This window comes from Zootoca vivipara, chromosome 1, assembly GCF_963506605.1.
Source record: "Zootoca vivipara chromosome 1, rZooViv1.1, whole genome shotgun sequence".
NCBI classification, from domain to species: Eukaryota; Metazoa; Chordata; class Lepidosauria; order Squamata; family Lacertidae; genus Zootoca; species Zootoca vivipara.
This window is the reverse complement of record NC_083276.1, coordinates 86,395,617-86,418,188: the sequence shown is the minus strand read 5'-3', so window position 1 is coordinate 86,418,188 and position 22,572 is coordinate 86,395,617. Positions and strand designations below refer to the sequence as shown.

Genomic DNA, 22,572 nt, shown 5'->3' with positions numbered 1-22,572 from the left:
GTCCTCTCAAACAGGTACATGCAAGGTGCTCCACTAGAAAGCCCCTCCTGCTCTCCAGCCCAACTTTTTGTTGCAGAGGCTGGGCTGCTGTAGGAGAGGTCCACATTTACCTAAACATTTGCTTAGGTGATAATGAGTGGAAACTGCTACTGGTCGTTGTGCAATCATTTCAGTTTTTCTTCAAAATTCTCCAGGTTTGTTTGTTTGTTTTTTGTTTGCAAAAGGGGCAAGCAAGAATGGCCAAATTCACCTCAAATTTCTCTTTGGGTGAAATTCAGGAGCAACTCTAGAATTGGCTGGGACCATTTTCTATTATTCTTTTGCAGTGTGCAAACTCTTTGGTGTGAGAGTGCAAGGGAGTAGGAGTGAATACAGCCATCATCATGATTTCCCTGTGCAAAAAGTAGAGAGTCTTTATTCCTTTGCTCCCTTAAAGTTTTGAGATACAATTCCAGCAATCCAGACACCAAGCTGGGCATTTTCAAGCAACAGTATATTTCATATAATAGATTTTGTTTAAAATCTTATCATTTATAAAGCCATACAAGGAACTGCAATGAGTCAAGATAGCTGTACAAAGGGAAAGGAGAGCTTAGTTGTGCATGGTCCATTCACACGTGAACCGTGGGTGATGCAGAGGCGTCTCTTAGAGAAGTGACAAAGGATATGGGCACAAAGATACAAAATATAAAGGATAATTTTGTCTGTATAAATACATAAAAAGGGAGTTAATTCTGGCATGTGGCTTGTTTCCCTTCCCAATTACTCTTTGTGTAGGCATTTGCATGTTTGGTGTGTGCTTAAAAATGGGAAGGGATGCAAGAAGAAACAAAAAGTTGCTTTAAAAGGTCATTAATACTGATAAAGGATGCTGTAACAATATTAACCATGGTAGTCATAAAACAGCAAATAGTCTGAACTGCAGTTTTAAAGTCTGGATCTCCCTGCTTCTGGCGGCTGCAACCCTATAAGCATTGCCTATAAGCTCTATTGTCTTCAGTGGAATTGACTTCTGCATAGAACTGCCCTCTTAACTTGAGAGTAGGTGTCACTGACTTGAATGGGATGTATTTCCTAGTAAACACTGTTAGATTTGGACCATTTGGCTTTCAATCTGAAACTCATTTTGGAGCTGTGCCACTCATCTCCTGTAGACCTACTTTAAAAAATTGGAATTGACTACTGGAGATCAATGGGCGTGCTCCAGAGTTGAGTAATTTTATGCTGCTCTTTGAAAAAGTACCTACTAGCAACAGAAACCAGCACCCCAATCCTAAACCCATCACTTGTAGGACCACATAATTGTAATGGGACACTTCCAAGGAATATGGTTAGGAGTAAAATGTCATCGTTTTGTGGGGCTCAATATTCCGGTATCGTTTTAGGCGTCTTTCTTTGTTGCTTTTATTAATAACCCTATATATGCTGCTTTTCATTAGCCCCAAATTCAGGTATATATTGGATGGCATTGGCTAATGATATATTTGGAGAACCACAGGAGCTTTGTGGGTATGCTGCCAGGTTGCCATTACTGGGCACTGGGTGAATGAGGGGCCATGTTGAACAAGTTTTTGTTTTTTTGTTTTATGTGGGTGAGAATGCTGATGAAAATGGTGTACAAACACTATGATGACAAATTATGGAACAACTTCTAAAATGGGTGAAAGCTTTACAAAGGGGGCTGCAATAGGAGATGCCTTAGTATGACAGAAGCTATTATGTCCATGTATAAACCTGGGAGTTTATTCCTCACATAAAGGTAAAGGAACCCCTGACCATTAGGTCCAGTCGCGGACGACTCTGGGGTTGCGGTGCTCATCTCGCTTTACTGGCCGAGGGAGCCTGCATACAGCTTCCAGGTCATGTGGCCAGCATGACTAAGCCGCATCTTGCGAACCAGAGCAGCACATGGAAATGTCGTTTACCTTCCCACCAGAGCGGTACCTATTTATCTACTTGCACTTTGACGTGCTTTCAAACTGCTAGGTTGGCAGGAGCTGGGACCGAGCAATGGGAGCTCACTCCATCGCGGGGATTCAAACCACCAACCTTCTGATCGGCAAGCCCTAGGCTCTGTGTTTTAGGCCACAGTGACACCCGCGTCCCTTATTCCTCACATAGGCAGAGTTAATTCATTCGGTGATGGCTTTCTCCCTTTTAATTTTTAACTGAACTTCTTGGCTTAATCAGAACAGACTCAACTTGAATAGCATGTTCTGAATCATCCACAAACAGATTAATAAATTGATGGTTGCCAGGATATAGTAATATATTGGGCCTGTGGCCTTTAAATGTTTCTCCAATACATCCAGTTCTAATTACTGAGTACAGGCCATTGGTTTCTTTTGGGTATTGGTCTAGTATGATCCTTATGACTCTGGCCTTATGACTTTCTTAAACTACAAGAAAGATTTAGCAAAACTACAATGCTAGCTCAATGCCCCATGTAGAGTAGCAGTGCAGCCAGTTGCCATAATGCAGAGAGATATTAGGTCATTAATCCTCACAGCTATATTGAGCTGGGTGTCAAATAATAATTGTTGCTGCAAAATATTAAACATCTTTGTCACTGTATGTCAGCTACATAGAGACAAAAAGTGACAGTACTGTCTCTAATGCTGTTTACTTTAAATTTCTTTCACAGGCATTGGGAAGGGATTACTTATTTAAAAATGATTACTTATTTGAAGTTGTATTTAAAGCAAGCAACTGCAGGAACTTTAGGGATGAATTTGGGATTTTTATAACATTTAAAGAACTGGACATGAGGGTATCTGAATGGCTTTGCTCCTGTTCTCTTCTACATCTTACTTTGGCTGATTCACTGCTCAGTTACCTTCCTCAAATCTCAAGTTATATATCAAATTAGTTATCACGACCTAGCTGGTGGAAGGGTGATTTGAGTTTCACAAATTTGCTAGATAAAAACATAATGAACAAAGTACCACTAGTAGACAAGATTTTAAAACAAAGAAAGAAAAACTAAAGAGAGGCAAAGAGGCACATTCACGAAATGTACAGCCAACAGGAAGAGGAAAGTGCATTTCAAACAGGTATCTTTGGCAACATTATGCAGTTCTTTGTGTACGGAGGAGAGTGTTTGTGTGCATGTGTATAAAATATAACACCTTCTATTGAAAGGGTAGTGTTATTACTACATTGCATACATGAGAAAATTTACATTAGACATCAGTCCCAGGCATTGGAAATGAGTTGCTGAGTTTCAGATGGAATAATCTTATCTTGTGCTCTTTAAAAGACATTCAATAAATGGCACAAGTTTTTTGGGGGGTTGCAGCAGCTCCTCCAGCACTTGGGAATTTGGCAGAAAGCAAACTAAACCAGAGACTCTCTCTCCCCTGTGCCACAAACAGGTGAAGAAACTGTGGCTGAGGCAAATTAACACCAACAAACCAACCCAAGGATGACTCACCTAGTGAGCAGCTCACTTACATCCTGGCCAAGTGCATGGGTGGGGGGAGATCAATGGGTAAAGAACATGGCAAACGCAAATATCCCCACAAGGAGATTGCAGAGAAGGAGACAATCTGTTGCCTCTGAAGTTGTGACAGTGTTTTGAAAACTGGTTGCCTTCTCCTTCTCACATATGCCAGGATGTTCCTTCCTGGGTTGGCACTGGCAGTCCATAAAAATGGACCAGAGGTTTCCATCGAGATTGGTCTCCTTTTGATCCCTGCTCTATGGCTCTTAGCACAAATGGAGAGGCACACTGCAAGTTCAGGGAAAGGAAGGAAGGGCAGATAAAAATCATACTCCTCTAACCCAATCAAGATATACATAGAAATTATTGGGTCTGGGGGAACTCTCATTTCTTCTAGCAACTTCTTGTGCCTCTCTGTGCTCTTTTTCACAAGGACTTGGTTAGCTCTGGATTGAGAGCCACCCTGGAGGAGCTGGGGACGTGATCTATGGAAAAACTGTGGTTGATAAATACAACAGTTACTCCTAAATGCAGCTTTTGTCTTGAATGCAAGCTGGAAAAGCAACAAGTTACATAATGTGATTAGCTTTGCCTTTTAAAATAAAGCCATAGTCAGCAAGTATGGCCCAAACACATAGGGATCTTTAAATTTTCCATCTTCAGATAGTGAGTTAGTAAAGGAGCAGTGAGCAGGTCATGGCTGGAAGCAGGTATTCTGACATGCGTGTGCTCGCCATGATGACATATATATGTGACCACAGAAGCCTTATATCGAGGTCACTTCCTTTGAATGGCAAAACAATAATGAACCATAAAGTTTCAATACCGTTCTCTGTGGCAAGACAGCAAATGATGAAGGGGAAGGGTGAGATTGCAAATTTTAATTTTTTGAAAGCAGTGAAAAAAATGAAGTCTGAAAAATAGAGACTTTCAAAAAATATATATATTTATAATATTTATATATATATATATCTATAGACACAGTGTTTCTCTAATTGGTTAATGGCAGGGTGAGACAGTTGCAGGTGAGGGAGGGGGAATCATCTTGCTTGAATTTTGCAGAAGGAGGAAATATTTGTAACCTATAAGAGAATAAGCTACCACAGTCTCTGGCATCCCATCTGGATGCGGGTGGGGCAGAGCCTGGACGATGACACCAATAACTGATGCTCCCACTCCATCCAAGGAACCACCTTGATGACAGTCCTTGGATGCAAAACTCATGCTTTATACAGTATCCAGAAATAAATCTCTCTCCACACACTTTCACACATACGCACACCTCTAACCTTTGCGTCACTCAGAAACAAAGTACAAAATTTATACATGTTCACTTGCTCATTTCTAAAAAGGAGGTGGTGGGGATGAGAAAGGCTGTATTGTTGCATTACCCTGTGGCATGATATCAAAATACATTGCTCTTGGGGGGATGGGGTGGAGAGGGATGGACATCTTTTGAAATCTTGCCCATGTCAATAATACTAACCAAATTAGCACTTTTACATACATAACATGGATGGGGAGGGGGGGAATGTAGGAAGATCAGAGGAAGTAAAAGATAGATAAAGCAATATGGCAAAAATAAATACTTTTTGTGTAAATTTCACTTTAAATTTTTTTGATTAGCTTACATTATTTCGTCAGTATATTTCATACATACATACATACATACATACATATATATATATTATATCAAGGCAATGAGAGAGCCACACTCTCTTGGGGAATTTAGGTGACTGCATGACTTGGAGTTCGTATTTTGATTTTTTAGTGAATGTTGCATGGCTTCATGCTGATGTGCCTCATCAACACACAGCCTGTCCCTAAAGATCTTCCCCTGCTATTTCAGGAACCCAGATGGCATTTTAGGGGAACAGACTTTTCATCCACTGTTTTAAATGGGAGGTCCCGGATACCTCTTCAAGGGTATCAGCCCAACCCAATCCGCACTGTGTGTTATGAGTCCTGTTGTGTGTTATCAACAGAGGAGGGTGTGAAGGGCTTACTACCCACATGCTCCTTATCTGTTGACTCAAATTGTTGTCATGCATGCTAGTCTCTTCATAGGTCTTTGACCAATCCCCGTTGGACCAGCTGACACAGCAAGGCAAAAGTGACTCGCTTTCAGCAGGGCCTTGACTCTAGTTTAAGTAGAGGTTGAAGAATTCACAATAAACCCATAGGATTTGACACATGGGAACATCTCTTTGTCCATTCAGCACAAGTGTTCATGTCTGGGATTTGCCAGTGCAGATGATGTGAGAACCTTACACAACAGAAGGCTACTTCCACAACCAAGCAGACGTCTCCTGACAAGTCAACCTTTCCTTGACAAAGATACCCAGAGCCATTAGTTAATAGGCAGCACTTCTGCAGCCCCCCCCCCCATTAGGAGTGACAGAAGTCCTGCTAGTAAAAAGACTAATTTGTGATGTTGGCAGAAAAATACATAATTCCTCTATGGCTGCTGCTACAATACTACCTCATTCACTGTGAAAATGGATATGTAGCGGCTCTGCACAAAAAAAGATTTGCAAGGTAGAAACTGCCTCCCTTTCCACAACAAATGTCAATTGAGGACAACACTGCCAAGTGTCAACTAGTGTGTTGGTGCAAGATCTGATGCCTCCAGAAACAAACACAAAGCCTGAAGAGGCAAAATAATGAATTTTGCTACATATTAATTGTTGAACTCAAATGGATACAGATTAATCAACTATGGCCACTAGTTTTTGGAATAGCTATGGCTGTGCTTAAGTCAAAGCCCACACCAAGCTGGCTCTCCTTGCATCATCATTCCTAGTGGCTTCAAAACAAGATCCCCCTCTCCCCAGTATTGGATCATTCATCTTGCCTTTGCACAATTGAATAATTTCCATGCAAGATACATAATGGCGTGCATGCCTACTGAGAAGGGGTAAGCCTGGTCAGGAAAGGAATGGCATTCCCAAACTGCTGGTATTTAATTTTTTAAGGGGCAAGGGGATCATGGGACAGATTCCCTGTTCAAATGACCTACCATGGGTCTCATTGCATAGAAACCAGAAGATATAATTATGACGTGGCTAGCATGCTCCTTAAACTTAGCTAGGGAAATACTCCCCGCAACTCTGGTATACGAATTATGTGTGCACATGCACTGTGCACATGTATGAAGTGTGGACTTCCTGCCTCTGTAGTAGATCAGGTGCTACTGCTCATGAGGCTTCTCCTCCAGCTGGAGTAATAGAGGCCAATGTTCCTAGAGGAGGGGGAGAATGCAGGGGTCAACCGTTCTGAATAACCATCACATCATTCAGCAAAGCCATGATCTTAACACTGCAGATTTCCACAGATATGTATTGCAACAGGTGCACACTACACAAATGCGCACACACAGGCACACGCACACACGTTCCATACATTCAGCAGTTGGAGAGTTGGGAGCAATTACTTTCAGAAATGGGTACCAATGATTGCTTGTTCGGCATGTTTCTCATTGTGATTCCTGCAGCTCACGTATTCATGATTTTTTAAAAAGTTTGCCTTATTTTCTAAACAAGCAACTACTATATAGTCCTACCCCACAAAGGTTAATAAGATCCGTGCTTTGTTCCTGTGGGGCTGAATTCTCTGATTTCATGCTGATCCAAAAAGCCAAAATTGTCTCCACCTCTTGAACTTGGCAGGGAAAGGCGACGATGTCGGTTCCTTGGTTTCTGCTATGTACGTACGTTTGCTTGGTTTGGGCTTTCCAGCAATTCAGACCTTCCCCCACTCTCCCTCTCTCCCCCCGCCCCCTAAAATTGGTTCACTTCCCTCTTTCGCAACGCACTTCCTCGCACTCCTTCTCGGAACAACTCCAAGTCCTTCTTCAAAATTCAAGGGCAAGAAGCCCCCTTCAGGGGGAAGGCATCGGTTCATCTCTTCTGAGAGGAGCCGAGCATGACCCTGGAGACAAAGTTGACAATGGCGGCAGCTGGTTGGTCGGGGTCCAGCTCAGCAAAGAGGTGGCAGACATTGTCTGTTGTACTGCCTTGTTTCCTGGCCACAAAGCCAAATAGTCTGCAGAGATGACAAAGAAAAAAAATGGGGGGTGGGAGAGAGAGAGGGAGAGGTGTAAGCTAGGGCAGACATGAATAACTACAGCTATTTGTGGAGCAGAGATTGCTACTAAAGTACCCCCCCCATCATATTGGTGTTATTAGATAAGCTATATAAAACATTCAATCTTCTACCAGTGGAACTTGAGACAAAACAAATATATCACATGGAATTGGAGGTGGTGAGGTGTGGCCTTTGGAGAAAGGATGTGGATTTCAATTGCTGTAGCTCCTTTATCTCAGTAAGAACAACATGCTTTGGGTTTGTTTGTTTGTTTGTTTTCAATTTCAACTTTCAAAAGGAAAGTTATAAATACTAGATGAAAGTGGAACAAAATGTGATCCTCCTCCTGTCATTTCTAATTAGAGAAAGAAAAACCCAGACAGCTGGAGATTCTAATAAAAACACCCCTTGCTACAGACAGTACCTAAAATTAGTGGAGCCCATAAGCCCCCAGAGCTTGCTCCAAGCTACTCAGCTAGAGGTAGCATCAGGAGGAGAACGGAAAACATGATCAGAGAGAGGAAGTAGCTCAAATTGGTCACAAAGCTTGGCTTTTAATAGGATTTTTCTCCCCTACTAGAAGTAAAAGGATCATATTCAATAAATCTCTTGTTATGTATGGGCTAGTATCACATCTATAGTACAAAAATCTTTCTCCATTTTTTATTGGAACAAATTATTACTCTGCATTTTTCTACTGCATTTTCCAGTCCTTTTTCTTTTGCTAAACAAAATGGGGAAACTTGGGAGGTTAGAAAAAAGAAGTTTTGGGATGGCAAGAGTCTTTTTCAGACTCTTGTTCTGTCTTCTGCCCTCCACCCCCTTTGGGATCATGTGAAATGTGACCTCAACATGAAGTACTGAACTCCCCAGTGTGAGTTTAGATAAGCTAGACACAGCCAACAGTCCCTAAGAGAGTTGGACATTGGTAGGATAGACCAGTGTTTCTCAACCTTTTTGGGGCCACGGCACACTTGTTCCGTGAAAAAAATCACGAGGCACACCACCTCCATAAGACATACCTCCATGCCCTGTAGAGCGAGACCACCGAGCGCCCCAGCCAGCCAGAGGGGCCTGGAACCGGCTGCTGTTGCTGCTGCTGTAGCAGCAGGGAGCGTGCGGAGCGCCCTGCAGCACCTGGCCTCTACTTTGGGGGGGGGCGGGCTGCCCGAGGCCTGCCGCCACGGTGCCTGGAACCGGCGGCTGCAGAGCGGAGCGCTCCGAAACGGCGAGCGCTCGGAGCGCCCTGCAGCGCCTGACCTCTTCTTCTTCTTCTTCTTTTTTGGGGGGGCTGCCCAAGGCCGGCGGCTGCAGAGCGGAGCGCTCCAAAGTGCCGAGCGCTCGGAGCGCCCTGCAGCGCCTGGCCTCTTCTCTCTCTCTCTCTCTCTTTTGGGGGGGGGGCTGCCCGAGGCCTGCCGCCTCGGTGCCTGGAACCGGCGGCTGCAGAGTGGAGCACTCCGAAACGGCGAGCACTCGGAGCGCCCTGCAGCGCCTGGCCTCTTTTCTTTTCTTTTTTGCTGCCCAAGGCCGGCGGCTGCAGAGCGGAGCGCTCCGAAGCACCGAGCGCTCGGAGCGCCCTGCAGGGCCTGGCCTCTTCTTCTTCTTCTTCTTCTTTTTTTGGGGGGGGGGCTGCCGAAGGCCGGCGGCTGCAGAGCGGAGCGCTCCAAAGTGCCGAGCGCTCGGAGCGCCCGGCAGCGCCTGGCCTCTTCTCTCTCTTTTTTGGGGGGGGCTGCCCAAGGTCGGCGGCACGTGACAAGGCAGCAAATCGCCCTTCTCGCCGCGGCATGTCCCGGCACACCAGCCAGCGTCTGGCGGCACACTAGTGTACCGCGGAACAGCGGTTGAGAAACGCTGGGATAGACTGCCATCACTGCTTGTAGTTACAGACTGCCATATGCAGCTATTAAACTGAGGAACTGAAGTCAGGGTTGTTTCTGCGGTACCAGTTGACGGAGCAATGCTAAGCATGGTTTTGACAGCACTGAAAACAGATTGAGAGTAAATCTGTCTGAATCAAGGGTCACTCCCCACTCCCTGAAACAGATAGTCCACACTGTCTGTGCTGCTGGATGCACCAACTGAGTGGGAAATGGACATGTGCAGATGCATGCAGCCTGTTGCTGCATATAACTTTTCAACCATGTCCGTTTTGGGGTGGGGGTGGGGACACAACCAGACATTCTCAAATACTTATTATTTAAACACATTCTCTGTTTTATTTTTTAAGTAACATTTCCCAGTGTAAATGAAGTGGAAGTTGACATGTTTTTATTTCATTTCCTTAGGTAAACAATTGAAAAAATCCACGCAACTTCAAGACTTCTTGCGCAACAAAGAATTCAACCAGGGTGGTTTCTGTCAAGATTTCCTCAGAGACTTTAAGAACCTTGTGTTACATTCCCTGAAGGTTTGTATTTCCCCACTTGATCATATCCTAAGTAGCTGACTCCACATCACTTTTTTATATGAATAAGTTGTTTGGAGAAGTCAAAGATGACTTGGTATGGCAATGACACATCCCTCCTTTGGGAACCAAGGGCCATGTGGGCTGGTGTGTATTATGTTTACTGTTTTCCTGGCTAAGAATGGGCTTTGCTGTTTATTCAGGAATGTAGTGGGCATGTCCATAATGGCATGTGGAAACTGGAGTCATGACACTTCATGGGAACGATGGGGAAAACTCAACTCTTGCATAACATAAAAGGCAAGCTGGCCCCTTTGCCTAAAATAAAAACATTTTCTGGAAACAGATTTGGCCTCTTTACATCTCTCTTGGTCTGATGGTTTCTGCTTTAAAGCCTTTTGGACCTCAAAGTTGGGACCAATATGGAAGTTCAGAACAACTCTTCATCTGATCACTCCTCCCAGTTGTGTGAACCACTTTGATCCAAGATAAATTAGGCCAAAGAACCATTCATACATTTCTGTAAGCTTTGGAGAATCAGGTCACTATGAGAAGGGCCTCTGTCCTTTGTAATGGTCTAACACTGAACCTGAAGTTGAATAACAAGACTTACTTTGCAGCACCACCGCTGTCTGACTTAGTCCACCTGAGAATATAAGAACAGCCTTTGGTTAATTTTCACTGGGGGAGGAATCCACAATAATACTAAGGTCCAACCTGTACAGTGGAGTAATTAGAGTGGAGTATGGGGGTAGGGAAGACTGGTAAAGTAACACTTTGACTGAATTGGTGGCTAATCACTTGACCCCTTTCTTCCCTGTTTAAAGCAACAAATAAGTACAGCCAAGAAAGGGGCGTGGGCTCCATCTACCTCCTACTATTATGAGAACCCCCTGTTCCTTATCCCCTTATTCTTCTGAGAAACAATCTGTTGCCAGAATATATTAAGATCTTCAACAGTGTTGAAATTATGAGCTGTTGGGAAAATGTCTCTGAAATACAAGCCCAATATGTTGCTCCAGTGCCTCCACTATTGAACAGCTTTCATAAACAACAATGGGTTACAGTGTGATTTTTGCAGGCCTTCTAGTCAGTCTTGTGGAATCTCATGTCAAAATATTTATGCCAATCAAAGCCCCTGAAACTAGCAGGGATATGATATAGCTAAATGGTCCAGTAAATGGCAGGAGCTGGGACCGAGCAATGGGAGCTCACACCATCACGGGGATTCGAACCACCGACTTTCTGATCGACAAGCCCTAGGCTCTGTGGTTTAACCCACAGCGCCACCCACGTCCCCAGCTATGGGCTATTGCTCCTTTAAAAGGTTCTTAGTCTGATTAGGAGTTCCTTAAGATATGCAAACCAGGCACTGTTCAAGGTACAGTCACATACAGAGATGAAAGGGCTCTTTTTGGTGCCTATCCTGTTAGATTTTCAGAGCCAGGCTCTTGAACTTTAATGGGGTTAATGGGTGGTTTATTTTACTCCTGCCTTCTCTAGTTTATTGCTCATTTCACTGCTTATTTTTTTTTAAAAAAAATACTGCTAAAATGTTGAATTTTAGCTGCTTATTATTAGGCACCTTGCAAGCTTACACTGAAAAGTAACAGTAAAAGTCTTTAAATAGATAGATAAGGTGGGATAGAAAACAGAAAGTCATTTTCCCCCACCCCATCTTTGCTATGATATATCTGCCTATAAATACTTTTGTGATTTGAATCTGTTTAATCACAAAAAAACTAAAACCCTGCCACTTACTTTCTCTCCTGTGGGTCCACATCACAGAAGGTGACACTGATGATGGGGTAATGTCGTCTGAAGAACAGCCTGAAACAGAAACAGAAATATGAACATGAGTAAGTGACATAGTTAAAAGAAATGATAGTGGATGAATGCTGCTGGGCCCATCCATACAAATGACCAAACAACCCCAAGGTAATCAGTACCATCCTATTACATGAGTTCTGCATCAGTCATTTACAAGGCTAATGGAACACTGACCAGCAGGGATGTATTAAATGCAAAATATCCTGAGCTTTATTTGATGCCTACTAGCCAATTATGACAAAACAGAAGTTTGAAATGGGTTAATATATCAGTGCCACTGCTGAGGGCATTATTTGTGAAGCAGAGAGTAACTTGGGGAACTTCTCACTAACGCAACCAGATAATGGGTGTAAAAAGACAGCCTTTATTTCGAAGCCCACAGATCACCCTTAGTCCCAGACCATATTTGGCTCTTACTTCCTCTGGTTGTCTGTTAAGGTGATTCCTTGCGTTGAAACTTTGAAGTGGACAATAGTAGCAGATGGTGGGGTGTCAGCAGCCAGCGTCTCAGTGATAGCTTTGGCAATGGCCTGTGGACCTGTTAATGATTCCATCTCCACCGAGTTGATAAAGAGCACATTGCAGGCTGGAGGGGGGGGGGAACAGTGGCACACACATCAATAGGATGGCACAATGCAGGGTACACAAAGGCTAAAGCAGGCTCAATCCTGCTGCTGCTGCCTGGACTATAATGAGGAAAACTTGTCTTTGTGGTCTATTTGCTGTCTGCTCATAAGAGCTTTCCCCAATGATTGTGGACTATGTTAGGGAAATGTGGATCTGTATCTGACTGTCTTTTTGCAAGAAGTCAAACAAGTTTACCATTTCAGTAATCGGAGAGCCTAGAGTCTGTTGCTCCCAATGGCAGAAACCACAATAAAAAGTTGAGAAGTGATTAAGCTACATCAATATGCAGTATAATTTCCCCAATTTATGCAATATCCAAGTGCTGTTTATCTCAGAAGCTGAAAAGTTGCACATAGATCAGTTTAAGCAGCCTAGCTGTGGGCAGGGTTGCACCAAATCAACTTTATCTGCACACTCCAGCAATCCCCCCATTGGCCACTTTCAAATGCCATGGACCAATTGTTCAACTACAGCCTTAGCTGATGACTGGCAAATTGCTGGCTGTGGCTGGTGGGAACTGAAGTTTGACAAGATCTGGAGATCCATGGCTTAGCCAAGCCTACCATGAACCCTTCCACTGCCCACAATCTTTATTCCAGTTCCTTATTTTGCTGGGACCACTGTAATCTTGGAAATAAATAAGCTAGTCAGAGCTTTTCTCCTGATGGATAATTTCCACGCAAGGCTTCCACTGGTCAAAATAAGCAGATAATATCAACACTTTGTGCTCTAACACAATTTTCTAATAACATTAGGGACAATTGCTTTGTTTTCATATGATAACAACAACAAAACAAAAACAGGAAAATTATAGAAAGCTGAGTTTAGTTTTGCCCAGGCAACTCACAGCCAATCATAGATTGCTTGCTAGTATCTCTGAAGAACGTGACTGATAGTTAAAGCTGGTAAGAAAAACCCAGCAAAACTGTTTTAAACTAAAATTTCAAAAGCAAATTTTAAATTAAATATTTTAAAAGTACAGTGAAATTACAATAACATACTACAAGACCTTAAAACATTATGCAATTATGAATGCTCCCAGTGTACCTGTAATGCTCAGGCAAAAACGTTATCAGTTTTAACTTGAAACTCTAACTAGCAAAATGCAGAAGATCACTGCTATGTAAAGCCCAATTACTTATGTAAAAGTTCCATTGAAACCTCTCTTGGAAGAGAAGGCTGATTTTTTTTACTGCTACAGGTACAAGGAACTGCAGGGCTTAAAATGTATGGTGAAGTAACAAAAGGGCCGTGTATGTGTGTACAGAGCTTGCTCTGAGTACTACCAAGTTAAGTAGAAAGATTATTTTTAAACATTTTCATGCAGTGCTGCTCAGTAAATTCCAGAGACTGTATTCAACGGAGCTTTATTCCCAGACAAGGTTGGGGAGGTTTCATTTCAGTAAAAGGGTTCCAAACTGGTTGAAATGTTTCCCCTTTCTATCTGAGCTACTCACCTGCTCCCTGTTTGAGCAAGTCTGTTGCTGAGTTGCTCGATGTGGTTGTCTCTTTTGTTTCATCCATGGGATCTTACAAAAAAAAGGAAGGGAAGTTTTTGGCCATCTGCAAGAGCTCTTTCTAAGACCACATGCTCAAGTCCATTTAACACATCCATGTTACCTTGCTGTACCCACAACTGAAGTGTCACAAGGGGTACAGGTTGACTTCCCATTAACAATTCTAGCAATACATTTTTATGTATGGAGAAAATATTCTCTCTCATCTTCATATTTTTGTAAACAGAACCAGCAGGAGGTAGCCAACTAAATTAAAGCAGGAAGGATTATGTTGAATTTATGAAAAATGAACATACGGTCAGTGCCTTTTACAGAGTTTGTCCCTCTGCATGACTCCCAGGGGACAATCACACACAGAGATAGAGAAATACAGTGTTGTTGCTCGCTAATCTCACTGCTACCTAAATTGTTTTCAGTGAAACATGTTGGCGACAGAATTTGTTATGTTTATGCAAGGTCCTTATGATTTCTTATTCTTTATAAAACTGAACATTCTCTTTTCTCCTGCTCCCTCAGTGTAAGCATAGGGATGGGGGAGGAATCTTGGATTTGATCTGTATCACATCATGAGTCCACTTTAAAATCTGCAATATGGCAGATTCCTTTATTAGATAGACCAAGGTTTCCAGTACTGCCTCCGCCCCCCTCCCCATTTTCAAAATCCTTTCCCAAAGCTCCAGAGAGTCTTCCAGCCACACACAGTGCGAGCAGCTACTGTGCAGCGGGTTCTTGCCATTGCAAACTTTTGAATAGATCTGGGGAGCAACTGAACTTGAGGATATTCCATAACTCTCAGGGGGGCTTTTACAGCAAAAGCATGGCTCCCCCCAAGTAAACACTTTTATTAAATATAAGCATTCTCCTGCTCCCTTCGTGTAAGTTGTGCATTTATGACTCCTGTAATCATCTCATTCAAGGCTCCTGTTTTCAGACATGCAGTATTTCAACCCTAAAACTCATAAGGCGGGTGGGTCTGCAGGGAAAGGTTCTAGAACTTCTAATTTGGTCATTTGTATCAAACCGGGGGGGGGGGAGTGACTCTTCTTTTGAGAACTTTTGAACACACACACACTCCTGATGAATAAACTGTGGTGTTCTCTCCATGCACTCTGCTCCTGGTGCCCACAAGTGCTTTTCACATTTCTTTACCTCGATCCGGAATGACCAGCTTGCAGGGCAAGGCCAGAGGCATGATGGAGTGCTGGTACACGAGAGCTGACAAGCAACCTGGGCAAGAGAACAGGGAAATATGAAAAAAGTTAAAGATACCTGCTAGTGCAATTTGGTGGCACTCAGTTTCTGCTGCTGCATTCTGACGTTATGCTATGTTCACCCTCATTGGATACTTAGCTGTCTAAATATCTGAATGTCCAGGGTCAAATTCTGAAACCTGTTGCTGAGATTACTTTTGAATCTGAGACATGCTCTCTCTATATATAATTTGCAAAAGCTTATTGTATATAATAAAAAATTAATCAATCAATACAGCACAATAAGTTATTATTAAGAAACATATATCAATAAAATTATCATTATGCATCTTGGTTTTTGTTATATCCATTTCTCCCTACTGCCAGAAGTCCTCAATATATATATAATATTGTTTTTTCACCACAGCCTCCACAAGAGGGCGGAATTGGGCAGAACATTTATCTTCAATAAGACACAAGAGAATGGGATGGGACCAGGCAGTTCTATTTATGAAAAGCAGAGGGCAGGAAAAGTTTATACAAAGTATTTCTAATTCATTTTTAAAGTAGGCACTTACCAAAATTTGGTTCATTGGGGCATCCTTTTAGTTTCACACCTTTAGGGCTGGTTTCTATCAGGAAGTGCCTAACCAGCTCATTGGTGAGATCTCCTGTTGGGACAAATCAGGATTTCAGTGCAAGTTCTGAAAGCTTCTTTCAAGCCATAACACTCTGATTTAGGATATGGTGGGCCATAAACCATGCTGCCCTTCATTGGCAAGCAAGAGGAAATTATAACAATGTACCTTCTCAGTTATAGTGACTTATTTACTCTACATTACATGCTAGAAATGGTCATATATGAAGCAATGAAAGCAGGTTATCAGCATCACTATTTATGGCAGAAGAAACTCAAGGCCCTGACTTTGCACAGAATTTTTGTTGTTATTGCCACAAGATGGCATAGCTGTGTGCAATCTGGAGTAAGAATGTGTTTTCTAATGAACTAATATCAGTCACGCCCTGATTTCCCATGCTGCAGCTCAGTTCCTATTTAGAAAAACTCTTGATAGGATACAAAATCTCAGTCTCTGTTCCCTCACAAGACAAAACATTTGGAGCCTAGTCTGAAAACATGGGCTTGCTATTAGCATAAGCCACAAACACTGAAAGTATGAAATATCATACCTGGCACAGAATTTGGCATCCAGGCATTCCCCTGGCAGGGATATAACAGCCCAAATATTTTCAAATGAACAGATGAACAGATGAACAGATACTGTCAGGGTTGAGATTGATCTGCATTTCATGTGTTACATTAGGGCTAAGGGGAATAGGGGGGAGGGATTACTAAAAGTGAAAGAAGGGTATACCTTTCTTGCTCTGTTGCAAAATACCAGGAGGCGGAGAAGCAACTTTCATGGCCAATCCATAGGCTCCTCGGAAGGAGTGGCTGTCTCGAATGATAAAAGCCCCAGGGTCCTTGTCTTTCAGCAGTGCAATGGCTGAGAAAGAAGAACATAGCCCATGTATGTAAATGGATCTAAGCAGTAATAGGCAGTTACTGGACAAATGTTAAAGAAATCAACATACATTAAATGTACAAGAAAAGGCTCTGAGGCCCAATTCACACAACTAGTCCTAGCAGTTCCCACCAAGTATCCTCTCCATTGTAGCTACAGTACCAGGCATTTGCCCATCACAGCAGCAATAACCTTAGCACATGTTGAATTAGTCTCTGAGCCTTTGCCACATCTAATGCAGGATCTTCTAATCTACTTGTATACTTGAAGGCAAATGTCCTTCTAAGATTTGATTAAGGCAAGAGTAAAACTGCGGAAGGTACAAGAAAGTCCTTGCCCTGGAGAATCTGATCTGAAACACGGCCAGCCTCCATTCAGTAACAGTCACTTTACCCTTGCAAGGGGAGACATGAAGGAAATGAGGGGACGTGTTCTTGGATTAAGGATGGATCTGCAGCGCTGGGCTGCCAAGTGCCTCAGCTGTTGAATGGGTGAGAGCAATTGCTGTTGACAGAAACATAAACAAAGTCTTTTAAAGGGGTTGCTCACAATTATCTGAGAGGTTGCTTATCAGCATTGGCTGGAGACAGGAGCACCTCATTCATCATTATAACATGGCTCATGGCCAAAATCACAAGCAACATGCTTGCAAGATCTCTAAGCCTCTACACCTTGACTACCCCAATATGGCATATACTGTACTTATCTGCACATCTTTCCATGTAAACATAAGCCATCATAGGATGGAATTATTCTAAAAACCACTTCTATTATTCTCTTCTTAAAAATGTAAATTCAATACTGCACAGTACTAGTGAAGTCACTAACTCTCTGTCAGTGGGTGCCTCTCTTTTTTCAGTCCCTGTGACTCAGTAGTACATGCATGTCCACAGGTCAACAGAGGGATTCGAAGTGTGCACTTGTCACGTCTGTTGCAGACTCCCCTATTACACGTGTCAGTAGTGGACCTGAACCATCTATTTTAGGAGGTGAGAAATTGCAGAGAGGTGAGGATGAATTGTTAATCTGTGCTGGGCAAGAAACTGTACACTTATGAAGCTGAAGGGATAGCACAAGCACCAGAAGGCTCTACATTTCAAGGCACTCTAAGTGGGGAAATGTCTTGCTCCAATTTCACATTACTGCTGGATCTTTCTACAGATCACTTTGCATTTCTCTTCCCACAGCCAGCGGCCAAGGTTAAAATCCACTTAGGCCTAAATGTTGCAATGCCAAGTACAGGTTTGCTGCCAAAAAGCCCCCAAACCTGTGCTCAGATTACTTAAAATATGTGGTGTGGCTTCATTGCATTGTGTTTACCCTCATCCATGCTCTATATCATCAGCTGCTAATGGGAGAGAGCAGGGGAATGCACAGTGGGTTGTATCCAGCTAAGTTTTACTCAGAGTAGACCATTGCATTAATAGTCCCAAGTCATGTTCATTGATTTCAGTGGGTCTACTTTGAGTAGAACTAGCAGATGATATAACCGAGTATGATGACATCAAACGATATGTAAACATTTCGGTGAAAGAGGGGCACTGTTTTCAGTGGCAAACATTTGTTTGATATCACATCTAACTGCTCCCTTATAGAATCAGCAGTTAGAGACTTCTCAGCAACGTCAGTCTGCACTGATCACTTTTCAGTTGTCATTCGCTGGGTTTCTAGCACAAATGTGATCTGTGAAAATTTTGAAGCTGTAATGTGGCACAGCAGATGAAACACACAGAGCCCAACCTCTAAGGACCAAACTACACCTTACATTACTCACAACTTTTATAAAATGTGCTTAAGCTGGCCACTCTTATTTTGAAGCAAAAGCAGCCATTCAGGGCCCCAAGTTGGGACATGTTCACTGTCTTCCTATCCAGCTTGCCATTACTGCAATTGTTTAAACAAGGAGTGTGTTCTTGTTGTGGAGTGGATCTTACCTAGAGAATTGTGAGAAAAATTTGGGCAAGCATCTGCTGGGGAAAAAGGATAGCCTGCCTTAGGAGAGGGGTTAAGCTAGAAAGAAAGATCCACTCCACGTTTAGGCTAGAAAGAGTCACTATTATCCAGTCTATTTTAGTTGTTTGGGTCTTATAAAAGTCTCAGAGTCAACTCCTACTTCCCTTGAGATTAGAGAAGTTTTCCACTGTTTGGATTTAATTTAGGGGAGGGAAAGGAGCACAACTAAACTTTTCATTGCTGAGTATAGGAACAGGTAACATCCAATAGCTTTGGAAATACCCATCACCACTTAAAATAGCCATCAGACACAACTGGCCACTGAGTGAATCAAAGCAGTGATGTACGGATGAAAGGATATATCCTTCAAAGGATTAAGCTACTTAATTGCACTTTATTTTTAATACTGTCAAACTGGCTAGGGTTCAGAGGAGAGAAACAAAAGCTAGGTTTTTGGAATACCAGTTCTATGAGGGAATGGTTGACGGGACCAGGACTGTTTAGACTAAAGTTGTAAAGGTTTTTGAGGGGCAGTGAGGCAAGTCAAGCTATTTTTTTTCAAATATACATATTAAAAAGCATCTATAAAGAGAATGTGTGTTCTAACAGGTTGAAGGCAAGAGGAATACTTGGTTACATTGGCACATGATAGCTGTACCATCCATCACAGTCTAGGAGCTTGATACAGACCAAATCTGAAATCTGTATCCAAGTTCCTCCTGCCACCAATGCCAATGATTCCATATATAAACAGCCTAACTATTCCTGTGGCAAGCTCTCTCATCTTGAGATAGTCTGGCCATCTGTATCATTTTGCCAAGTGGCAATGGGAATGTTATCATGCTAGGTGCAGATGTGCTGTAAAATAGCCAATGTTAACTACCCATGGCTAATGCAGAATCACTGTGGTTAGCAATAGGAATCCAAGAGGATGTACTTTAAGTCCTATCATAATGGAGGCCCCTGGAGGAGGAAAAATGTTCTGGAACTGTTTGATTTGTCCTTGCAGATTTTGCGATTTCTTTGAATGCCAAGGACCAAAGCAATGACTCGTCCACACTTCAGCTTGTAGTTGGCTGCTCTTTATCACAGAATCAGAGCAAACAGCAATTGGGTTTCCCAGTGATTGACATTTGATCCAATTCAGTAGGAAAGAGTGAATTTTCCTAGTGAAAGTAGAAGAGCAAATGGAAAACCTCTCAGACCTGTGCATAGAAAGAACAGGACAAGCAGAAAACCTCTCAAATCTGTGCTTTCTAGGGCTTCCGGGTTCAGCGCCAGCGTCGATCGGCGGGGTTTCGTCTCGTCTCCGAGACGGCCCGTCTCTGCTAGGAGTGGGGAGGGCAGCGAGAGCAACGCTGCGCCCCTTAGAACCTCGGGAAGGGCGTCCCGAGGGCAATTTGCTCGGCACAGACCCAATCCGGACTCCCCAACTCTTCGGTTAGCTCTAATAAGAGCTCCGGAGCGAGGAGGGTAGAAGTCGCGGGGGCCATTTTGAGCGGCAACGTTATTCTAGCAGGGAGAAGCTTCAAGCCGAAGGCGGAGAGCGCTGGATTCTTCCGAAAATAAAACGATTGGAAAAGACTGTAAGTAACCTCACGATTTGGATTATAAAACAATTTGGTCTGGGAGAGAGGGGAGAAAAGAGGAAGCCACCCCCCCCCCACGGCAACAAAGAGACAGTAAATAGAAACCCGAAGCCATAAACAGAAGATTTGTAATTCAAAAGGATCCCTCAAAGGCATCAAAGAGAATATCCCCTTTGATGCAGGGTGAAAAGGGGAGAGAGACTGTGGTTTATGACTGCCCTGCAGCAATGAGGTAAAGCCTAAGAAAAACCTTTCTTTCCCTCGGGAGCCGGCAGCCCAGGCAATCCAGTGAGTTGATCAGGATTTATAAGTCAATTTTTACTTCACTTTGTATTTCTGGACTTTGTGGAATTTCTTTTTTGGCTTAAGTGCTTGTGAAATGTGAGTTCGAACTTTATTGTTAACAAGACTTGAAGAATGCAGCCAGCTTGTTAAAATGGAGTCGAGAAAATAAACTGTGATCATATTCCACCCCACGTGATAAGTTTTGACCTTGGCAGGACTGAAATATGTCAACAAAAAAGTGTTCCCCTGAGTTCCAGCGGTCTGTTTTGACCTTAATGTGGGAAACAAGAATAGAGTTATGTCAAGAGGAGACACGACGACAGGAGTTACAGCAGAAATTTCAGGAGGTGATGGCGGAATATGATTTTCTAGGAGATGAAGCTTTTGACACTGAAAAAGAGCAATGTGAGAATGACAATGATGGGGAAGGAAAAGATGAAGATGAGGACTGTGATGATTCAACACAAAATGAAACACACCATGAAAAAAATGATGACTCTACTCTACAAAAAGTTGGATGGAGTGCCCTGCCTTTGAGGGGGGCACGATTGGTATTATTGGAACTCCAGAACGCCCACAGGGAAGAAGGAAAAAATATGCAGAGAAGAGAAGAAATTCAGGGGTCCTGTATGGTGGCCTGGATGGCAAGAGACTGTAAACAGGGGGTGGGGTGAAGGGAAAGTGATGTTGTGATGATAAGGATGGATTAACAGGTTTATAACTGGTCTGCTGATTTTGGAATTTGCTGGATTGGGGGGGGTGGAGCCGGTAATCGGGGATGTAAGGTTAAATTGAGAATAGTTATAGTTTTAAAAGTAAATGGATTTTGGAAAATGTAAAAATATGGAGGCTTATAGAGGGAGAAAAAAAAATTAGGCACGGGAAGAGAAAATGGGAGTTTGAATTTTCAGTGATTTGAATATTAGATGAAAATGTTAACAATTGATTTATAAGTTGTATAAGATACAAAGGTGTATTTTTATAAAGTAAGAAACTGTTGCAGATGATAAAAAAGGGATGAAAACCGGGGAAGGGGGGGAGGGGAAGCCCATAAAATATGGTTTTTCAACTATGAATGCAAGAAAAATTTTTCTGTTTTGTATTGTTTTTTTCTTTTTCTTTTTTTTTTCGCCCTTTCTTTTTCCCCTTTTTTTCCTATTTCTATTTTTCTCTTTTTTTGGTATAACAATAGATGGTTGGATGGATGTCCTCCTGCGTACTGCCCTGGTTTGCTGGAGCTCCCTGGTGGCAGGGGGGGGCTTTGGGGTCAGGGGAGGGGGAGGAGGACAGAAATCCAAGCATAAAATGGACCATTTCTGACTGTTCACAAACATGGGATACTTCTGTGGCAGGGGAGGGCCCATGTGGGTGGGTAGGAAGGAGGTGGAAAAGGGGTTTAAGTATGTACCGTTTTTTTGTTTTTTTGTATTTTGTAAAATTAATAAAAAGTATGTTAAAAAAAAAACAAATCTGTGCTTTCTAGGCATGGGACAAGCGGAGTGTGGACGAGCCCCAAGTCACTCAAATGTTTGAGCGTATGATTGCCAAGTGTTGTCTGCTGAGCTACTCTGTTCTGTAGGGCAGAGACGCACCTTGCTCCCTGGAGATCTCTGGCTTGTACCAGTATTTGGAGGTATCCTGGACAAACTTCAGGTTAGCTCTGGTCTCAGGGCTGCTGTCTAAAAGACAAAAAAGGAATGAAAATGAGAGAACTCAAGGAAAGGAAATGTTATGGGGTCTCATCAAGATAAGACAATTTTATTCCAAACAGATTAATCTGCAGTAATGCCCCATAGCACTTTTGTGATTACTAATATGGAAAATAATGAGAACCCCACCCTGTAAAGCACCTTCTCAAGCTCATGTCATAACTCTTGACGGTCTCTTTCAATTCTATATTTTTGGGGTTCTATCATTCTGTGATAAAGTGATGGCCTCCTAAACAATAGTTAAAACTCCAAGAAGTGTTAGAACTGAAGAGGTGCTTCCATATCTGATACCATGCTCAATGAAGAATAATACATGTTCAACCAAATGATGCCAATATGGAGTATCACAAGCAAAAAAAAAATGAGGAGAGCCTTGCACTCCAGGGTAGTGGTGCCTGCATGACACACCGCAAAACA

The 22,572-nt window shown here is 42.7% G+C and overlaps 1 protein-coding gene across 12 annotated transcripts in view; it reads right to left on the bottom strand.

Moving 5' to 3' along the window:
• Positions 1–387: 387 nt before the first annotated feature.
• Positions 388–22,572, bottom strand: part of TNS1 (tensin 1) — a 183,103-nt gene continuing 160,918 nt past the window's right edge. For all 12 annotated transcript variants that reach the window (XM_060278387.1, XM_060278393.1, XM_035128113.2 and 9 more), the window contains 9 exons: positions 22,039–22,125; positions 16,470–16,601; positions 15,675–15,767; positions 15,056–15,133; positions 13,847–13,918; positions 12,180–12,348; positions 11,694–11,762; positions 10,546–10,578; positions 388–7,486 (listed from right to left, as the gene is read on the bottom strand). In XM_060278387.1, the coding sequence (XP_060134370.1) occupies positions 7,342–7,486; positions 10,546–10,578; positions 11,694–11,762; positions 12,180–12,348; positions 13,847–13,918; positions 15,056–15,133; positions 15,675–15,767; positions 16,470–16,601; positions 22,039–22,125 (878 nt within the window). In that variant the 3' untranslated portion in view covers positions 388–7,341. The remainder of the gene's footprint in view (positions 7,487–10,545; positions 10,579–11,693; positions 11,763–12,179; positions 12,349–13,846; positions 13,919–15,055; positions 15,134–15,674; positions 15,768–16,469; positions 16,602–22,038; positions 22,126–22,572) is intronic.